The sequence below is a fragment of the Myxine glutinosa genome, chromosome 5 (assembly GCF_964187855.1).
Source record: "Myxine glutinosa chromosome 5, kmMyxGlut1.1, whole genome shotgun sequence".
Lineage (NCBI taxonomy): Eukaryota > Metazoa > Chordata > Myxini > Myxiniformes > Myxinidae > Myxine > Myxine glutinosa.
In genome coordinates, this window is record NC_136265.1 from 160,468,412 (window position 1) to 160,490,964 (window position 22,553).

The 22,553-nt window shown below is 43.4% G+C and overlaps 1 protein-coding gene across 2 annotated transcripts in view; it reads left to right on the forward strand.

The window, feature by feature from the left end:
* Positions 1 to 21,578, forward strand: part of LOC137426860 (caskin-1) — a 313,044-nt gene extending 291,466 nt beyond the window's left edge. For both annotated transcript variants that reach the window (XM_068115825.2, XM_078778949.1), the window contains 5 exons: positions 4,247 to 4,348; positions 11,921 to 12,059; positions 12,961 to 15,396; positions 15,622 to 16,162; positions 19,231 to 21,578. In XM_068115825.2, coding sequence (XP_067971926.2) covers positions 4,247 to 4,348; positions 11,921 to 12,059; positions 12,961 to 15,396; positions 15,622 to 16,162; positions 19,231 to 19,327 — 3,315 coding nt within the window. In that variant the 3' untranslated portion in view covers positions 19,328 to 21,578. The remainder of the gene's footprint in view (positions 1 to 4,246; positions 4,349 to 11,920; positions 12,060 to 12,960; positions 15,397 to 15,621; positions 16,163 to 19,230) is intronic.
* The last annotated feature ends 975 nt before the right edge of the window (positions 21,579 to 22,553 follow it).

The following is a 22,553-nucleotide window of genomic DNA, read 5'->3' on the forward strand; positions in this document are numbered from 1 at the left end:
TAACACCTGTTAACCTTCACCCAAGACTTTACCCCAATTTCTCAAATAAATTTACCAATTAATAATTAATTAATAAATTTTAATTAATAAAAAAATATTATTTTATTATTTTATACAATTTTAAATCCCGGACGTAGACCCAATTGCGAAACCGCAAATCGTAATTTGGACGAGCCCCCAATTCTGTTACGTGGTCCCCTCGGTGAATACCTGGTCTCGGTGACCCCCGGACCGTGAGAGGAACTTCGCCAGAAAGCTGTATTATATATGCGCTTTCGCCACGCAATCCATATGAATTTCACCCAAGAGACAACTGATGTTCAAGGATATATTTCCAATGGTAATGATACCATACACTTTCAATGACACAACCACGGAGATTTTTCCCGAGCAATCAACAATACACAACCATCAACAATTCCCAACCCACAATCAATTCCCTATGATTAAGATGGCCATCTTATATACGTGTGTCCCGGTGAGTACTCACGACCCCCTTTTGGTCTCGGTCCCGCACAATGTCTCTGGGCCCCTCCTGACCAAGATGATGGTCGGCGTCGCCGCACTCGGGCGGTTGAACGAACCCCGGGTGGACGTGTTTCCACCGGGCAGGTATCGTACCAGGCACCCCGGCTACAGCCCCTCGTGGCCACGCGAAGCGGGGACGGGAAAGCAAGCCAAACGCCCCACGCCGCTTGCCAGGCGTGTTAGACCCCAACGGGCGACCCGTACGCGTCTTTTTAGACGGTGTCGCGAACGGCGCCAAACGCTGGCTCGGTGCACGGCCACACGACAGTTTGACGTCCACCGGGCAGGTATCCGTCCCGGTAACTCCTCTCGCCAGACAGGCTCGGGAACGCCGCTTTTCCACACGGCTCAATCAATCCCACCTTTCGTCGGAGCGGGGCGAGGAAGAAGAATCCTCGTCCTTTTTTCCTCGTGTCTTTTCCTCTTCCGTTTTCGGTCACTTCCGTTTCCGGCCACTTGTTCAGAAGGGCTCCTGACCCTCCAATCACAACAACCCTTAATATACTACACACGGATAAGCAAAGACCTGAATGGTAATCCACATACATTCACATAAATATGTAACAATACACAAACTTCGGACAAAAGTCCCTCATGGCATAAATTTTGATGACTAAAGCATGTTCCCACATCAACCCAATCAAATTGTTAACCGTAACCCATTCATTAATTCATCATTCATTCATTCATTCATTCTACCTTTATATGTCATTTATATAAATATATAAATATATTATATGAATATAAATGGGATATGAATATATGCTTGTGTGTTTATGTATGTATATCTCTATACAGTATTTGTATATGCACGTGCACCCTAACTGTAACGCAAACGGTCACTTCCGTTGAACTTGGGGCTGGTGAGTGAACTTTGGCGTGGCTCTTCCTTCTGTATGCATTTTCTACACACATCACACATCTCACACACATATCACCATACATACTTGACTGATATACATGCCTGCTGTTTTTGTAGACTCAGAAGAGTCGACAATTAAAGATCGACGTCCTGAAGCTACGTCCGCGTCTTATTTAATCTAACGATTATTTATTCAATACAAATGAGACGCCCTGCTCGTACTTTGGAGTTTCTACTATTTCTTACAGTTATATATATATATATATATATACAGACTTGGCATTTAATATGGAATATTTTTTTTGTGGGGGTGAACTTACTTTTCAAGATGTCTTAGAACCAAAAGTTCATTGCAATTATGTTGAAATTATTCTAGATTTTGTTAATGTGACCTTTAAAAGATACAAAAACCACATTTGACATTTCGAAGCAAATAAATTGATCCTTGAAAGTGATGGAAACTGATATCGAACTCAATTCACGGACAGTACTGTGTTAAACTTCTGTACGTTTTCCAGAAGTATCTCTTTATTTTGCACATTAGCCAAAAAATGTTTTAACAAAAACAAATGAAAATTACGACTGGGATTACGGACAGTAAAATTACAGTTCAGTACTTCGTGTAACCCCCACGGGCATTCAGGAGAGCACGTACATGCTGAGGCATGCTGTTCACGAGATTTGGCAAGGTTTGGACAGGAATCGCTTGCCATGCAGTGACAATAGCCTGCTGCAATTCACGCACAGAGGTCGGCTGCTGGTCCAAGTGGTCGATTTGACGCGTTAATTCTGCCCACAAGTTCTCTATCGGATTCATATCCGGGGACATGGCAGGCCACTCCATATGCTCTACACCACGGTCAGCAAGAAAGTGTTGGATCATGCGAGCACGATGAGGCCGTGCATTGTCATCTTGGAAGACAAAGTTTCCTCGAAAGGCTGCACGAGCAAATGGAAGCAATGTTTCTTCCAGAATGACCCTGTACTTGAACTGGTTCAGGTTTCCATTCAGAACAACCAGGTCAGTTTTGCCCCCTGCATGAAAAGCAGCCCAAACAGTCACCCTACCACCTCCCGCTTTGACTCTTGGCACTATACAATCTTCGTTTTAGGCTTCATGCACTTGTCTGCGCACTCGGACGCGGCCATCTTGACGATAGACCAGAAATCTAGACTCGTCACTGAAGATCACGTGATTCCAGTGTCCTGGCTGCCATTGATGGTGCTCTCTGGCCCACTGCAATCGGCGCTGGCGGTGTTGTCTCGTCAGGCGTGGCTTTCTCAGGGGACGCCTGGCACGATAGCCTGCTTGAATCAGTCGTTGGTTGACTAGCCTTCTGGATACAGGCACATTTGTCAGTTGCTGCCGCTCAGCCCTAAGCCGATTAGCTGACTTGGTACGGCCATTGCGGACTAACCGGTGCAGCTGGCGATCATCCCTCCTTGTGGTTCTGCGGGGACGTCCTGGCCTCGGTATTGGAGTAGGGACACCCCTCTGAGCATTTCGTTTCAGGATCTTTGACACCTGACCTTGAGTGATGCCATACTGCCGAGCAATAGCACGCTGTTTCATGCCGTAATTTCGCAAAGCCACCACTCCATGACAAACGGCATTGTCGAGTTGACGGACCATCTCCAGAGGAAGCGGCAATAACTTTTGGAGACGTGCAGCGTCTTAGTTTTCCACTAATGCAGAACGCAACAACCCTTGTATACCCGACTGTGAAGCCAATCATCAAATGCACCTGTCCGTACATTTTGCCACGCCACCTGTGATATAATCCTGTTGTTGACTTCTTGCTGTGACAGACAATCAGTGACGTGGTTCTTTTAACAAATAAATCACCAAAGTGTAAAAGAAACTCACCAGATTGATATGCTGAGTTAAGAAAGTAAACCCAAGTCAAGGAAAAAAAAAAATTCCATATTAAATGCCAAGTCTGTATATATATATATATATATATATATATATATATATATATATATATGTGTGTGTGTGTGTGTGTGTGTGTGTGTGTGTGTGTGTGTGTGTGTGTGTGTGTGTGTGTGTGTGTGTGTGTGTGTATATATATATATATATATATATATATATATATATATATATATATATATACACTGTGGGGTCCCACTATTCATAGGGATACGTTCCTGGAAAATGCCACGAATAGGAGGGCATTGTTTCAATGGAAAAAGGGGGGGATAGGTTCCCGAGTCGCGAAAATCCGCGAATAGAGAGGACCAAACCGCGAATGGTGACACAAATTCCGAGAATGTCAAAGGTAATCCGCGAAGGTCGATGAAAGTCCTGGAAATGGTGAGACAAAACCTGCGAATGTCGGCAATAATTCTGCAAATGGCGAAGGCAAATCCCGCGAATGTCGATGAAAATCCGTGATTGCATGCCATGCCAGTTTCATTGGGTAAAAGTGAGACCGTTAATTGCACTAATAGATAGTGGAGTGGTTTCATTCTGTACAGTAACTCACAGGGATGACGTGTCATGCAGCTGGTGGAACATCCCGTCAAGCTCTCGATTATAGTGTAGCTAAAATTTGCGGCCGCAAAAGCCATGAAAACGCAAAGCACCCAGCAGTGAATGTATAAGCAGGTCATGCTCGCGGCGCTTAGATGATTTTTTTGCGTATGTCCACCTGCTTTATGCATGTCTGGTGAAGGATGGGTTTTTATAAATGTGTCAAGATAGCAGCTCATGAATTTTTTTTTTCATGTTCAAAGATTGATTTTTTTCAATCACAGTCATGTTCAAAGCCAGATTGTATTTGCCTCCCCTCTCACCAAAACCCCATGACTTGCTAATGGCTACGCAATGCATTTGGACTGCAATCATCATCACAGGATCTCACCGCCATTGGAGTCACAAAACCGGGCCACAGAAAGAAGATTACATCGGAGATCGGCAAGCTCAACATCTCAGAATGGCTGCCAGACTCAAAACCAGTAAGATTTGCTTGTCTCCTCAAAATGGCGGACACTTAATTTGTCTCCTCATTTGTTACAGGGTTCTATAATAATTGTTACTCTCATAATAACTCTAATATCGTGCTCCCCTGAGAAACTCGAATGGGTAATTTTTTAATTTATTAATTTTTACAGTTGTCTAATGTTCGTGGAGGAGTTTCACATAAATCACACATGCAAGGACATAAGTATATATCTTATGCCACACTAATGCAATTTTTCCATTAAAGACCACTCTAAGCAGCAGAACAAAAATGTCAAAATATGTCCAAATGCAAGACTTCTAGAGGTGTACAGTACTTGCTTCACTGCAGTATTTACTTCCTTCCTGCCCTTACCCATTTGGTGCCATAATTTATTTTACAATTTGTTTTGCACATTTAAGTAACAACACCTTCAAGGTACATCCAATAGGATGATGCAGAGGTACCGCACTTGCCTCTGAAATGTCTTGTCTGAGTTCGATTCCCGACCCAATTGAAAGTTTCACATTAGGGTTTGACAGGTAGGTTGCACCGTCCACCTGATGGTCGTGTGTGTGTGTGTGTGTGTGTATATATATATATATATATATATATATATATATATATATATATATATATATATATATGTGTGTGTGTGTGTGTGTGTGTGTGTGTGTGTGTGTGTGTGTGTGTGCATGTATAGGTATGTGTATGTGTGTATATATAATATATATATATATATATATATATATATATATATATATATATATACTCGTATATATATATATATATGTGTGTGTGTATGTATGTGTGTGTCTATATATATATATATATATATATATTGTTACGGTTTCGCGCGACCCCCGTTCCCTTACCAAGGGGAGATTAAGCCCCTTGTTCTTTTTGGGTCGTCGCAACCACGAGACTTGAGTCGCCACTTCCGGTCAGACGCAGGACAGGGTTTCGGGACAATGTTCGCACGTACCTAAGTACCCATGCCGCCGCGGAAGCGGGGATCAAGTCTCGCACGAACCGAGTGCACCCGAGTGACAGGTAGGTTGTCGTAATTTGCAACCTACCTGTCGTAATTTGAGTGCACCCGAGCGGATGGCGCACCACGTGGTCCGTGCTATTACCTTGGTATTGGAACCCGATTAGAGCGATACAATTCGTACCACGTTCAGTCAATGATGGAAGGGACGAAACGGTCGAATCAAAGAAATAACATGTTTAATTATTATTTACAATGATCGGTAGAAGAACAGAGACACAGGGCAGATCTTATACAGTCTTAACTTATCTTCCCAGACAATGGGCCCATTCACACTCACAGGGGGATGAAGGAAGAAAATGTTCATGCGCTGAACGTGCCGGCTTTGTCGTTCAGGAACAGCTCACCCGGCGTGGCCCTCTTGCGGTCACAGCACGTCCCCCGACGAAGGCAGGCAGGCAGGCGGGAGGAATCCTCGCAGCGCGTATCTCGAACAAAGGCAGGCAGGAAAATATGCGCGTCTCACGCCCGGCACGGCAGTCCTTTACAGCTCGATGAATACAACGGCGCGCTTTCACTCTCATAACTCAACAGAGGATCTGACTCAAGCTCAACCGCGAACTCAATTTGTATCTCGTCTGCCTCCCTTCCCACAACTTGGCGCTCCGAACCGACTCTCACAACTTGTTCAACACCGCGCACTCTCAGAACTCTCAAGCGCCTCTCCCCATAACTGAGGTGGGGGCTTCGGGCACAGGGTTATATTGCCACGCCCTGGCCCATCTCGAATGTTCCAAACCACGCCTTTTGACGCAGTGGCAAGCTACTCCCCTCGAGCCCTGATTGGCGGCTCGCGCTTACCGGTCACTCCCCACTCCTTCTGTCCCGCCTTCCTTCGGCCTGGATCGACTTGTCAGGCCGGCCTCGTGGTAATTTTGCGCCAAAAACCAAAGCATCGAGGCGGCATAAGCATTGGAAGGAGACCTAACTCTCATTATTCTACTCAATGCAAACTAAACATAGGAAAGGTCTACGCTTACACTTACTAAGAAATAACTGAGCTTAAACGAGGCTACATGTTGTAGTGTGACTAACTATGAGGGGAAATTAACCTTTATTTGTAAAAACACAAAACCGCAACAATATATATATATATACAAACTGTGTTTTATATATATAGATATATATATATATATATATATATATATATATATATATATATATATATATATATATATATATATGTGTGTGTGTGTGTGTGTGTGTGTGTGTGTGTGTGTGTGTGTGTGTGTGTGTAATGTTACCGATAGACTCCTAAACGGAGAGGCTTACGTGCTTGATATTTGGCATAGACATGGCCATTGAGCCTGGGACGAACATGGCCGAACTCAAAATATTTGACGATCCATATTTTCTATTCATATTTACCTCAGCGCATTTCAGCGCACGGAATCAACGGAATCAGAGCAGGTGGGCGCTGATTCGCTCAGAGCGATCATGTGATGACGCTATGAACGCTATGACGCTATGAACGCTATGAAAAAAAAAATCGCTATGACGCTATGAAACGCTATGACGCTATGAAACGCTATGAGCGCTATGAACGATATGACGCTATGACGGTATGAAAAAAAAAATCGCTATGACGCGATGAACGCTATGACGCTATGACAAAAAAAATCGCTATGGCGCTATGAAAAAAAAAATCGCTCGCTCTACCAAGGGGCTCGCTCTCCCCCCGTTCCCCTCCCCTCCCCCTCCCCCTCCCCCTCCCCTCCCCCTCCCCCTCCCCTCCCCCGCCCGGCAATGCCGGGTACTTCTGCTAGTAAGCTATAACGAGGCTACCAGAATAGCCTAGGCCCTAGAGGTGCTCACATTCACCTCGAAGCCATCTCGCCTGGGTTTCACCCTACCCAGCTATAAACTGCCATTCCGGGGTGTTTCACATGCAGGGTGATTCATCAATGTGCAAGTGTTCCTGTCCCTCGGATGGACGCTAAACTGGGCATCCCGTCTGCCGGAATTAGTGGGTGGTCGTTAAAGATCCCACGGTGTCCTTCGGCTGAAGAGTGGACGAGTTATCGCCAACACCATCAACAAATTACAAATTCCCACTCTCGCCTTCAGGGGGCACTGCATCACCGGCGAAGCCTCACCCAATGATGCTACCCCGCGCACCCACAGCCTTGTGCTGCAAACGAAAGAAGAAGAAACTATTCGCTATATGTATTGTTGCGGTTTTGAGTCTGTAAAGTGAGCCTAATAAAGGTTAAAGCTTGCCCCCCATAGTTAGTCACACAAGCAACATGTAGCCTCGCGATAGTATAGTTATGTCTTCGTATTTGTAAGCTTAGTCCTTTTCCTTTGTGTTACGGATTCGTCACTTCCGCTGTTGTGGTTTTCACCCACTTGACATATTTCGGATATTATGTACTATTATTATTCTCAAAATGTTTATTATTCAGGAACAGCTATCTAAAGTTAAAAAGGTTAACTTAAAATGATACAGGAAACCGAACCGGAACACGAGGAGGTGAAGAAGAAGAGGCGGCGCGAGCAAAGTTGGAGAAGACGCGTGACGTCAAGGCTCCATAGCGAGCCTGGTCTTCCGAAAGTCACGAGGGAATTTTGAGTTCCTTGAAGGGACATCCGGCGATAGGAATTATCGCTGGAGTGGAAAATCTGCGTAGTCAGATTTGGGCGCTGAGATTTTGACGAATCCTCGCCTAGTCGCATCGGCTCAAGTAAGAGCCGTCAGCCATTTTGAACCCCGCGCTTCGGACACCTACAAAGGTTTTGCCTCGCGTCATCTTCACCCCAACATCCTACCGTTTGTCGGGGATGTGTGTGTGCGACCGCTTCGTCTCCAATTACGTTGCGGTTCGCTGAGTGAGCGGTGAAGGTGCCCCTCTGAAGGGCGCCGTTGTACAGTTTCGGCGGGGCGAACACCATTGTCAACTGTACGCGATTCGAATATCGACTGGAGGGCGAGATTCGGGCTTCGACTGGACATCGTTCTAGTGACCGCTGGAGCGAATTACATTCGCCTTGGAAAAGGTTATAGAAACATTGAGGAGTGTCCGTTTCACTTGCTGGGAGCGCAGTGAGTTATCTGACTTTATTGATGGTATTTAGAATGCACTCTTAATTGCCATTTGTTGTACCGTTATTCCTGTGTGATTTTCAATATATTATTTGTTCATTTATAAATCATTGGTGTGGTTTCACTATTAATTTCTAACACAGAGTAACATATTTTTCTGCCGTGGCTCCTCTCGGGGTTCGGATGTATACCGAGACCAGGAGATCGTAGAGGAACCCGTAACACTTTGTTAGTTCTGCGTTGAGTAGAGTCAGGAGAATATGCCCTACTTCTACCGATCATCCTACGTCCGTAGCCTCAATCACTTTTGCTAAACGTTGGTTGATTATTGGGCGAGTTAACACGAGGCAGGCAGAGGAGGACCGGGGCGGAGTCGAGGGCGGAGCGGCAGAAGCGCTGAAGGAAAGCACGAGCCGCCAATCAGAGCTCAGAGGTGGTGACGGCAGCGTTACGTCACAGGGCGTGGTAAGAAGGTTCGAGTGAGTTCCAGAAGGTTCAGGGGGCATAGCTATAAAACCCGCTGCGCGAAAGCCCTCGACAGGACTTGTGGCAAACGAAGGACTGCAGCAGAGAGGACTCGCGGCAGTTGATGAACTTGATGAACTTCACGCACTTGCACGAGAACGGTACAGATACGCGGGCGCAGCCAGACGCGCTTAAACCGAGTACAGTGCAATTTGAGACGCGCGAGTGAGAACGGCTGAGTAACCGCCAGCCACGCTAAAGTGTGCCCTTTGCCATTCCGCCCCAACATCTGCTTGTTCGGGAGACGCGCCACGAGTCCCTGCCTTCGCCTGCGACCATCTTCGCGGGATGTGCCGGGGCCGTGGAAAGCCGGACGGGGACCATCTCTGGACGACCACGGCGACGCGTGGGGAACATCTACCCATCTGCAATTCCCTGTGTGAGTGTGAGACGGGCCCGTTTCTTCTGTCTTCTGTTTCTTCTGTTTCTGTGTCTCTTCGTCCTTGAACCTTGTATATACGTGTGGGAAATAATTACACCCTTTGTTCTTCCTTTCTTCCTGATTCGATCATTCCTGTGGTTTCCTCATTTGACTAAGCGTGGCACGAATAAGATCGCTCAAATCGGGTTCCACTAATTAAGACTGCACGGACCACGTGTACGCAATCCGCTCGGCGTACTCACATCACACATGGTTCGTGCGAGGCTTGTTTCCTCGCTCCCAGGGCAGCGCGGGGAATTAGGTACGAGCGAGAAGTGGTCCCGAAACCCTACTCCGTGTGTGTCCGAGGGACGTCTCAAGTCTCGGTTCCGCCAAGCCCAGCAAGACAAGGGGATTAATCCCCCCTTGGTAAGGGGAAGAAGGGCGGCGTAGAGAACCATAACAGTATATAGCGATTATGAAATTATGATAAAGATAAGCTGTAGCATTTATGATATAGGTTATAGGCTATATAGCAATTCCAATATAGGTTATAACGATTTATGATATTGGTTATAGCGATTAGTGATGTAGGTTATAGCAATTTATGATATAGGTTATAGCAATTTATGATATAGGTTATAGGGATTTATGATATAGGTTATAGGGATTTATGATATAGGTTTATAGCGATTTATGATATAGGTTTATAGCGATTTATGATATAGGTTATAGCGATTTATGATATAGGTTATAGTGATTTATGATATAGGTTATAGGGATTTATGATATAGGTTATAGGGATAGGGATTTATGATATAGGTTATAGGGATTTATGATATAGGTTATAGGGATTTATGATATAGGTTTATAGGGATTTATGATATAGGTTTATAGGGATTTATGATATAGGTTATAGGGATTTATGATATAGGTTATAGCGATTTATGATATACGTTATAGCGATTAGTGATGTAGGTTATGGCGGTTTATGATATAGGTTATAGCGATTTATGATATAGGTCATAGTGATTTATGATATAGGTTATAGGGATTTATGATATAGGTTTATAGCGATTTATGATATAGGTTATAGCGATTTATGATATAGGTTATAGTGATTTATGATATAGGTTATAGGGATTTACGATATAGGTTATAGGGATTTATGATATCGGTTATAGGGATTTATGATATAGGTTTATAGGGATTTATGATGTAGGGATTTATGATATAGGTTATAGGGATTTATGATATAGGTTATAGTGATTTATGATATAGCTTATAGCGATTTATGATATAGGTTATAGCGATTTATGATATAGGTTATAGCGATTGGTGATGTAGGTTGTAGCGATTTATGATATGGGTTATAGCGATTTATGATATCGGTTATAGCGATTTATGATATAGGTTATAGCGATTAGTGATGTAGATTATAACGGTTTATGATATAGGTTATAGCGATTTATGATATAGGTTATAGTGATTTATGATATTGGTTATAGGGATTTATGATAGAGGGATTTATGATATAGGTTATAGCGATTTATGATATAGGTTATAGCGATTTATGATATAGGTTATAGCGATTTAAGATATCGGTTATAGCGATTTATGATATAGGTTATAGCGATTAGTGATGTAGGTTGTAGCGATTTATGATATAGGTTATAGCAATTTATGATATCAGTTATAGCGATTTATGATATCAGTTATAGCGATTTAGGATATAGGTTCTAGCAATTTATGATATCGGTTATCGCGATTTATGATATAGGTTATAGCGATTAGTGATGTAGGTTGTAGCGATTCATGATATGGGTTATAGCGATTTATGATATAGGTTATAGCGATTTATAATATAGGTTATAGTGATTTATGATATCGGTTATAGCGATTAGTGATTTAGGTTGTAGCGATTTATGATATAGGTTATAGCGATTTATGATATAGGTTATAGCAATTTATGATATCGGTTTTCGCGATTTATGACATAGGTTATAGCGATCTATGATATAGGTTACAGCGATTTATGATATAGGTTTTAGCGATTTATGATATAAGTTATAGTGATTTATGATATAGGTTATAGCGATTTATGATATAGGTTATGGCGATTTATGATATAGGTTATAGTGATTAGTGATGTAGGTTATAGCGATTTATGATATCGGTTATAGCGATTTATGATATAGGTTATAGTGATTAGTGATGTAGGTTGTAGCGATTTATGATATGGGTTATAGCGATTTATGATATAGGTTATAGTGATTTATGAATAGGTTATAGTGATTTATGATATTGGTTATAGCGATTTATGATATTGGTTATAGCGATTTATGATATAGGTTATAGCGATTTATGATATAGGTTATAGCGATTTATGATATAGGTTATATCGATTTATGATATAGGTTATAGCGATTAGTGATGTAGGTTATTTGGCGATAGCGATTGTGACATACAATAGGTGAATTTGCAAATTGAGTTACCTCCTGTTGTTACTGTGATCCTTGGATTGTATAGATTATATTTCTGTGTCGGTACCAATTCTCACGTAAGAGTCGAGCCATGATTTTCCCCTCTTTCTTTCTTCTCCTTTCAGGCAGACCTGGGCCAATGGCTGGCTATGATTGGCCTTAATGGATACCAGCAAACCTTGGTAGATAATGGCTATGAAACGCTGGAGCTTTTGTCTGAGATAACATGGGAAGATCTGCAGGAGATTGGAATAATCAAGCTGGGTAAGGAAAGGGGGTCGGGGGGGAATGTGTGTGGGTTCGATTACAGTCGAGTGTGGGATTACAGATTACAGATTACAGTCTTGTTTTTTGCAATTGTTTTTATGTTTTGCTATGCATTATGTTTTGCACTCTGTCAAAGCGTCTTTGGGCTCCCTGAAAAGCGCTATATAAAATAAATGCATTATTATTATTATTATTATTACAGTATTAGCAAATAATTAGTATTCCATCTTGACACTGCCTCTCACCTCATCCTGATTCATCATCAAGACAGAAGAGGTATCATATGATGGCGTTTGGTTTGGACTATGGGTTTATCAGACATGCAGTTTATCTCAGAAATAGCATTCTCACTTTTTAAATGGTCTCGCTTGTCTGGGTTCCATTCCTGAATTAAGGATTAAGATCTGAATAGAAAACCTTCGTCCTTTGCTCAACATTCAGGATACTGCATTACAGAGCGTAGTCCTTTTTTTTGTGTGTGTACAAGATCGAGGCTCGTGTAAGAGCTAACATTGATCACAAAAAAAACAAACGGACACATAAAACATGATAAAGGGAGCGGGAGACAAGATGGGGAGAGAGAGGGAAGCACACAAGTACAACATTAGAGAGCAGGGACATCGGGAGATCTGTGGGAGGGAGAGGGCTTGGGGGAGGAGGCGTGAGAAGGGGGGGAAATCTTAAGGCATCCTTGGAGAAGATCTTAAGGAATCTATCTCGTCTGGTAGTACTAGCTTGTGCACATTCAAACATCACACCAAGCCTTTTGTAAAGAGTAAGCCGTTGTGTGCTGGTGTCCTGACGAATTTGTATCACATCAGAGATTTGGTAATGTGAAATCATCTTAAGTTCTGCCACATGGTATACTGTTCCCAGTATAAATACCCTTTCCTAATAGGTCACCAGAAGAAGTTGATGCTGGCTGTGCGCAGGCTGAGCGAAGTCCAACGAGCCGAGCAACAAGCACGCGTGGAATCATCTGTTATTTCCCCCGTGGAGCAACGTCAGCCTCCAAACATCTTAACAATTGGGCCCCAAGAATCCATCGATGCAGCCTTACCTCGGGAGATGTGTCATTCCCCTCGATCAGCAAAACTTTCGTCTTTCCAAGACAGTGAGCTGAGCAGTGAGCTGCAGACGGCAATGATTAGTGCATACGCAAACACCAATAATGGTAGGAGCAACGGGGTGATTCAAAAGAGCACAAGTTTAGTCAGGCGAACTAGTGAAACAATTGCTAACAATAGGGGGGATCTATCTCTTCGGTTACAAAGGACAGGGAATGTCCAGCCAGGGAATGGACTTCGGAATGCTTCACTAGAGAGTTTGGAACGTATCTCGAGCACTCAGCAGGATAATGGAAAATCAAGAATGGCACAAAGCATGAGGTACAATAGCTTGCCACGTGGGCCCATGAGAGATGGAAGAGTGGACAACATTCCAGCTTGCCTTCAAGGTTGTACCGGACCTGCAGTTCCACCAAAGCCTAGGCCATTGCAACAGCAGAGAAGCCTTCCAACTCAGGCTTCAGCTACATTGTCATCTTTCTCCCCTCCACATACTCCTACCAAAATGGTTCCATCCTCCCCTACTCCAGCAGCCATATTACCTGAATACACACAATATCATGGTGTTACAGTAACTCCAGCAACCTTTGTGTTCCCAAGCCCAGTCTCCAAAGTCAGTAAAGTACAGACTGGTGATGCCATGCACCGTGTGGTCTACCCACAGCCTGATCCTCCACATTCTCCACTTAATTGTAAACCATCATGCTCCCAAGATGGATCCGGTCCTACACCACCATTCTCCTACATCATTCCCCAAAGACAGCTGTCTGAAACTCAGTCACCAGTTGTGGTTTCAGCACCTCTAGCCTCTTCACTCACCTCATCGGATTCTGCCCCCACCCTGAAGAAACGTTCACACAGCCTCAGCCGCCGCAGAACATCTTCTGATGGAGAGGCTGAAGACCAACACACCCTCTCATACAATGCATCAATGGACATAAGAAGTGTTGGTGGGGAAGAGAATGGAAATGTTGGTGGCAGCAGCAAATCACCCGGAACTAGCGCATATGCGACAATGGGTCGGCGTGTAGGCCGAAGCCATTCGGTGCGAAATCGGACAGGGTTGGAAGAGCGAGGAGTAAATAGGAGCCAGTCATTTGCCGTACGGCAGAAACGTCGTGGCCCACCACCACCCCCACCAAAGCGATCCAGTTCAACAGTGTCCACTGGCATTGGGCAGGAAGATGCCACCACATCCATTACTACCACAGACAGAAACAATAACATGACCATTGTCACAAGCACCAATACAATGACTAATTCAGCTACCTCCAACAATGTCATGCCAATTCCATCCATTGATGACGGCATGAACAAATACGTGCATAATGATCTGTGTAGTCCACTCAGCGTTCGAAGCATTGCTGCCATGCTTGAGAAATCAGGCTTAGGAGGGCAGACCGTTTTTAAATTGGCTACTCCAGGAAACACAGAGTATGATGGGGTAACGACAAGCAGTATACACCTTGGCAGCAGACCTCTGGCTACAAGTACGACTGACAATAGTAACATTATGGACAGAGAGGGCTTTACCACAGACCAGGGTGATGATTTTGAGTTCAGCGCATGCTTCATCCAGGACAGGGAAAGCTCAATACGAAAAAAAGAGACTGCCTCGTGGCTTAGAGCAAACTGTAATATGCAGGAGCATGTAATGGAGTCCTTAACATGCGATGACTTGATTGTAGAACAGACAAATCAAGATGAAATGGAGTTGAAGAACATTGAGGAGTTAGATAAGATAGAACGCCCTCCATCACAGGCGAGCTCTACGGAAACCATTCCATTTGCGGAAGAGGGAAACCTCACAATAAAACAGCGGCCCCGAGGTGTATGTTCACCAATGAAAGAGGCTGAAGATGTAGCTCTGGAGGGCTCCCTCGGAGAGGATGAATGCCGTGACGCTCAAGAAGGTCCATTAGAACATCGACCTGCAAATGCAGTGACCGAAAATCCAACCAATTTACAACTGTGCCCGGGTGAGGTGCATTTGAACTTGACCGAGTCAGGAACAGTGAAACGGAGGCCAAAGGGAAAGGAAATAAGCCCACAAAAGGTTCTGGCACCAGTTTTTGGTAAACCAGTGTCAGATTCCCGACAGCAATCTTTGCCTCAGCCCAGGGAGCGGGACCGAACCACCTCAGCATTGCCTGCCAGTGGGCGAGGAAAGCCTGATATTTCTCCTAAGCCTGTGTTTGTATCGTTGGGACAGCAAGGCCCTTTAGCCATCACAAAGAAGCCGCTCGTATTGTCAGCCACTGCACACGGTGAGTAGGAGTATTTGTTTGCCCTGCTTTATGTGCATTTTAGTTAGATAGAGATGAGTGAAAGGTGAAAGTCATACTTTCCTCAAAATAATAGATTCGTTTTCAAAAATGAGTATTAATAAATTATTGGTACACCTCCCAATACCCCTTCCATCAAACTTGTCAAATGCTTTCTTTATCACAGGCTTTCCCGATTGATTTCCTCCTTAAATATTCTTTTTCTAGATGCTAAAATTCTTGGTTCCAGTCGACGTCGTATTGCATCCCCTCCACCAACAGTCGGGCTAAAGCGTCAAGCACCCTCAGAACATAGGCCAGAATCCTCAACACAAAACTCAGCTTCTCAGAACATACAAAAGTCCAGGGCCTTTCCTGTGGCTGCTCCGATTCCTCCTCCACCATCTGGAGCTCAGGTCCGGCCCATCAGGTCAAGTGGACCTGTTGCTCGACCTGCAATGGCTTCCACAGGAAAAATAGCCTGTGCTCCAGGGACAACCACACCATCTGAACTCGAGCGATCACCTGAACGGGATGGGACAAAGAAACATGTCCAATCATCTTCCAGCCATCTTGTTTCCAAGCCTGCCCTTTTAAAATCGCCACAGCGCTCAGCTGCCCGATCAGAGGTCCAAGGTTTTGTCGGGAAGGAGACCTTTACTTCAACTGGTGCTTGTGACAAAGAAATTGCTCATAAACGGCTAGTAGAGACTAATGCATCTTTAGCTGCGGCCTTGCAGGCCGTGGAAGAGAAGCTGCAGGACAGTGGGTGAGTAACTTTTTATTTCCTCTTGTACTAATCAATCAAGGCATGAATAATTACCGTGGTTGCGTTGTGTCGAAAGTAAAATAAGTCAGAACTTGTCTCCAATAATATGGCTTGGTTAGAAAAGGAAATGCCAATTTGATCGAAGGAATTGCAAAGATATGGTGGAGAGTAGCCATGTTGAATTTATCTAAAGTGTGGAATCTTCAAAACTTTCTTGCTTCCAAGAGTCTAATATGAGAAATATTTAATCGGTGAATACACTAACTTGAGTACAGTATTGTTCTGCAGGATCTACTACTGATACTTTCAAGTTTAAATGTATTATTGATCAACATTGGCCAAGATTGCTTTGGGGACGGTGGGGTGGGGTTTTTTAAAATTCCATTTCCAAACTGTGTACAGAGCATGTGCTTGCTTGACTTGTGTTCAGGTTACCTTTGGAACTTTGACACAGGAGGAGGCCCACTGGGTCCATCATGCCTGCACTCGATAATCACCACATTAATTAAATCTGTCAATTTATTTACTAATTTCATTGCGGGAGGAGAGCAATGGAGCAGGCACAGATACATCGCTGTCGGATGTTTCCTTCTCTTTTTATTTAATATTTTATTATTATAATTATGATTAGCCCGTCCCGTGTATTTTCTCTACCCTTCCTCTTCAACATCAACAAAAACCCTTGTATCACCTCTTTTATCATGTAAAAAGTCCTGTTTCCTTCAACTGCTCCTCATAGCTATATCTAGCTAGGCCCAGAATCGATCTAGTCATTCCATGCTGAACCCTCTCTATGGCAACTATGTCCTTCCTCAGATGTGGTGACCAAAACTGAAAACAAAATTCAAAATGAGGCCTCACTAAACCCCTGTACAGCATCAGCACTACCTCTTCTGATTCACAATTCATCCCCCCACGAATACAATCGAAACCCATGTGGTTTGTTTGGCCAATAGTTTCCTGGCACTGTGCTGTGTGTTTTTTTTTATACCCATCCCCAGTACCTTACACTTCTTTGTTAAAGTGCATCTGCTAATCCTTTTGCCCAATCTATGAAAGTATCAACACTTCATGGATCTGATCACCCCCAACACGCCCCCCTTTACTCCATCTAAATCATTGATTGGCCTAGTATTGAACACTCTGAGGTAACATACTATGGTACTTTCAACCCTCCAGCCTCATATCTGAAGACCTCGAGTAGTTTATACCTGTTGCTGATCTTTCTTTGATCTCTGTTTCTTTCACACTTTCTACTTTTTCACATTTGTCTTTATTCATTTTAATTCGTGCTTTTTCTTTGTTCGTTTTCTTCTTTTATCTCCCTCTAACTCTTCATTTATTTTTCTTTATCTATCTGTCTCGGGGAAAGTAAATTGTTATGAAAGAAATTTTTGTAAGACTCACTTTGCTGCGCCTGGATGGGATTGAGGCTAGGAATTGCAGGTGAATCCCAAATCAGATCCTGGTTACTCCTGATGACCTTGTTTAACCGTTCCTTTCGCGCCATGAAGCACATAGGAGCTGTCGACGCAGTTTCATTGGCTAAGAGTATAATCCTGGATGGGTCACCACTCCGCCGCAGGATACTCGAATGGCTTATTGCCCCAGACCACAGAAGGATGACAGGCTGAGTCAACCCACCTGGTGTTAATTGAACTGCATGACAAAGGGCTTGAACTCAGGACCTTGAGATCTTAAGGCAGCCATCTTAACCATTAAGCCAACACTAGGCATTGACTATCTTTGCTTATTTGTGTTCCTTCTGATCAATGCAATTCGTGCTTATTCACGAATGCTTATTCGTGAAGCCTGGTGTTGGCTTAGCGGTTAGGGTGCCGGCTTGGGATCCGAGGATCCTGGGTTCAAATCCCGGTCGATCGCTGAATTAATGCCAGGGGGGTTGACTCAGCCTGTAATCCTTCCGAGGTCGGCAAATTGAGTACCAGTTCACTGGTAATTCCCTGTGTGTCGCAAGAGGCGACCAACAGGGTTGGCGGCAGGAAGGGCATCTGGCCATAAAACATTGCTTCAAAAAGGGGACCATGGTGCCCGAAAAAGGCCAACCCTGCTCTGCGGGGAAAAATGGCCTCTAAAGGTGTTTCTTCTGATCAATGCAATGCAGTATCTGGTCTTTCATTTGATTCCATTCACAGCCACTCTATCTCCAATCATTAATACATTTGGTTACTCTACCCACCACTCCACAAGCTTGCCCTCACGAGCGTTTGCCCCATCCTCGCCTCTGCGAACGGCCCTAGATGCTCGCCCTAACCGCCGAGGCTTGTCCCTCCCTCTACACCACCCACCCACTGTACCGCTCATGCTCATCCCACCCCTTGCACTACTCACATTCACCCTCAGTGCTGCTCAAATCGACCCTGCCCACACTCGTCCAGCCCTCACCTCTGCTGCACCATCAGCCTGTGCTCTGTGCCACCGTACATGCCTCACCCTGCTCTCAGCACCACCCCTGCCCTCAGCACCGTCAGCTCGCTCCTCACCCTCTCTTCCTTCAGCCCCACTTGCCCCACCCTCCGGGCTACCTGCCATCATCACCCCTTCCTCTCTCGCCGTCAATGTTGCTATCTATAACAAACCTCGGATGTCCCATCTCTATACACTTCCTACAGCAAAGACCACAATATTCTTGATCATGTCGATGTTACAATCTATCACCCTTGGAATCACTGGTAGCTCACTTTGTGTAGTCCTGATGGGAAAATTCACTTACTAAGCTTGTTTTGTGCTTATTCTTTGAAAGTACCTTTAATGTATGGCAACCATGATTACATTGTCAATAAGGAAAAGAAAAGTCTATTTGTGCTTCTAAACTTGTTAGATGATCAGAAGTTTATTGGACAAGTTTCTCGTAAAAATGAAAACCACCATTTTACCTATATTTTTAGTGCTTGCCACAGATGACATTATAAACCACGAAACAATCATAACCCAACAAAGATAAATTTATCATCTTTACCATGTGACATGCGAGGTTTCCTTAAACTACAACTATAAAAGGGTAACACTACCTCGTACCTCGTGATTGAAATGTATTTCTCCTTCAGCTCACAGGAGCAGCAACCCCCAACAGGAAACATTCTGGATGACATTGGGAGCATGTTTGACGACCTTGCAGATCAGCTGGATGCCATGTTGGACTGAACTTCATGTTGAGACTTCAAATGGAAGGCAATTCCTGTAGTTTGTCTCCTTGAGAGTCACATCACGGTAAAGGTGTCTATAAACCACAGCAGCTCTGTTTAAAGGGTCATGGTTGTCCAAAATTCTTGTATATGGTCTACATTCAACAGTTTCTTTTTCACCAAGTGATAGAATAAACACAAAACCATTCATTCCACAAACTGTTAGAATGTTACATCAGAAGTGGCAGAATTACGTGATTTTGTGATCGTTGTTGGCTCGGGTGCTTGTAAATTCGCAACATGCTGTGTTGTTTCTCTCGATGCCGTTGCAGCCATTGCAAGTGAGGTCTGAATTGTACAAAGCTTGAAAGATTCCCTCTTGTCTTTGGAAACTCTGCTAAAGGGGTAAACCCCTTTCACTGAACAGAGTAGAATATATTAAACGATAGAGCTCAAAGACATCTTGGAGAAAAACATAATATAACGAGAACGGCACTCAGTAGAGAGCATACCTCCGCCTGGTGAACAGTTTACGTTTTGTATCCTACTGATAGGCCGGATCTGGATTCAGACCTGAACCAAAATCGAATCAGCTTGTTCTTGTCACCTAACCAACTCGTCCACCAAGTTTAGTCATAACCCGTCCATAACTTTTTTAAATATGTTATATATCACTTTTCACCCGATCTCTCAATGGTGAAGAATCACTTAGAAATTAAATAATTATTGTAGCCGAATCCATTTTCAGATCTTCACCAAAATTGAAACGATTAGTCCTTTTCACACACACAACCTCTCCACCAAGTTTCGGCCAAATCCGTCCACCTTTTGAGATATCCTGCTATATATCATTTTTGGCCACACTCATGGTGAAAAATCACTTTAAAAATTCTACTAGCTGGATCCAGATCCGGATCTTCACCGAAATTGAATCGATTCTTCCTTGTCACACACACAACCTGTCCAACAAGTTTCGTCCAAATCAATCCACAACTTTTTGAGATATCCTGCTATATGTTGGTTTTAGCCCTATCTCCCATTGGTGAAGCATCACTGAAAAAATTAAATAATTCTGATATCCGAATCCCAGATCTTCACCAAAATCGAATCTATTTGTCCTTGTCAGACACCCAACCGGTCCACCAAGTTTCGTCCACAGCCTTTTGAGATATCTTGTTCACAGACAGACAGGGGTGAAAACATAACCTTTGGTGGCGGATTCAGGTATTTTGAACAAACATTGCAGATAGTGAAGGAAAATAGAAACGAGTGTGTAATAATCTCTACCTGCAAAGTATAATGCTTAATGGGGGAAATTGTGACTTTTAATAGTATTTTATTGAATCAAAGAATGTCCCCCTTAATTCCAAAGTATGCTCAGACCACTCTCCTATCTGCCCAAACTTTCACAAAAATCTCATGCAATTTGTTTTTAAAACAAAAACCAATCACATGAGAAATGGGTTCAGGGCCCAGATGGCAAATCCACCTTCAGTTATTGCAAGCAACCTGGGTGTTTGGCAATAATACATCAATAAGTAGTAAATCCATGGTGCTTGGTCAAACAGCATGATGACCTGGGCCTCAACCTCATAACTGACAATTTACGAAAGCCAATATCATTTAATCCGCAAACTTTTGTCTGCACGCAATTCCCAGTTTGAACTGGATAAATCATAACTGTCCAATTCAACATCGACAATTGTTCCACCAATGAATTGTGAACAGTTTAACTAAACCGAGTCATTAGAAAATAGTTCATGAACTCCACCTGACAGGTGGGAACGAAGCAAAATAAAGAAACCGCTTAAGCATAAGTTTGCACTTTTTATGTATATATAGCATATATCAAACGCTCACGCGAAAAGGCATCATCGATCACGCCTCAGCGGCCCAATGCCATCATGCGTCGTAATGATAGTATAGAGACATAGTCGTGTATCATATCCGGATGCTTATATATTTGAGATTGCTATTATTACAGATATATTTTGTGAGCGTATTAAAAGACGTTAAAGGTTCTGCTTTTGCTGGAAGAAAAATGTGCCGGATCACGTCATTTGTATGGTGATGAATGCTTGCTCGAGAGGTGGCCATTTTATAACATCACATTTTTTTATTGCAGACTCGTATCGCTGACGACCAGTTGTATTTGTTTATTTCTACGGTTAACACGATTTGTTACGTTTAAAACTGTCAATCAGAGGCCCGAGATGCATTTGATGAAAGTCTTTAACATTCATTAAACTGAGCCAACAGATGTTCTACAATGATGTGAAGTTTCCTCTCCACCCCTCCCTCCCTCCAACCCCACTCTCTGCTTTAGAACATAAATATTTTGGCATAATGTTCGGAAAATGTTTGCAGTTTCATGGAATTATCTGTGCACACCATTGTATAATTACGTTTGGTTTACTAGTGGTGCCAGAAAAGTAGCATCAAGTGCGCCAAGATGGTATTGTACACAAGTTTAAGTTTTGTGGATTCAATCAGCGGAAGGTATGCTAACCGCAGTGGGCAGCAACGACAAGCTGACATTTTAGCCATGAACTCTTCATCGAAGCAAAAGAGGGAGATGGGATCGGGGCAAGAAGGGATAGGAAGGAACAAAATAATGTTTCTTAAGAAAAAGAAGCGTGTTACATCGTGTTGAAGAATAACACTGTTACTTTTGTTTTGTTGTCACGTGTTACGGTTTGCCACCGACAACACATGGAACCTCTGCCAGGCCGCTCCACACACAACAAAACACATTATGGAATAGCTGTGTGGGCCTGGTTTCACTAAGGCAAAAGCACAACATGATAGATGTGAGAGGGATCTGTGTGTTGCTCCTGGGCGATCGCTCAACTATCTCCGTGCCATGGGCCTGTTCAAGCAGAACTGACTAGGGCTACACAACAACAACACCATCACAATACTATAGTGTACTGTACAGGTACTCAAAGTAGAAAAGCCTTCTTATTAATGGTAAGTTACTTATTTGATCTTATTTTACTCAATTGCTCTTATTTTTCGAAGAAGTCTTATTTTTTAAAATTGATTAATGATTTTTGGACCTACATTTTGAGGGGGGAGCAGAATGTATCTCGATCTAATTCACTTGCATATCTCAATATAAACTGTTTGCAATTTTGCCATTTGCGTAAGTTTACAGGAACGTAACCCCCAGCGGACGGCGACGTTTTACTGTATTAAAATAATTGAACATGGATGGACTTAATCCATCCCAAAACTAGAACGGC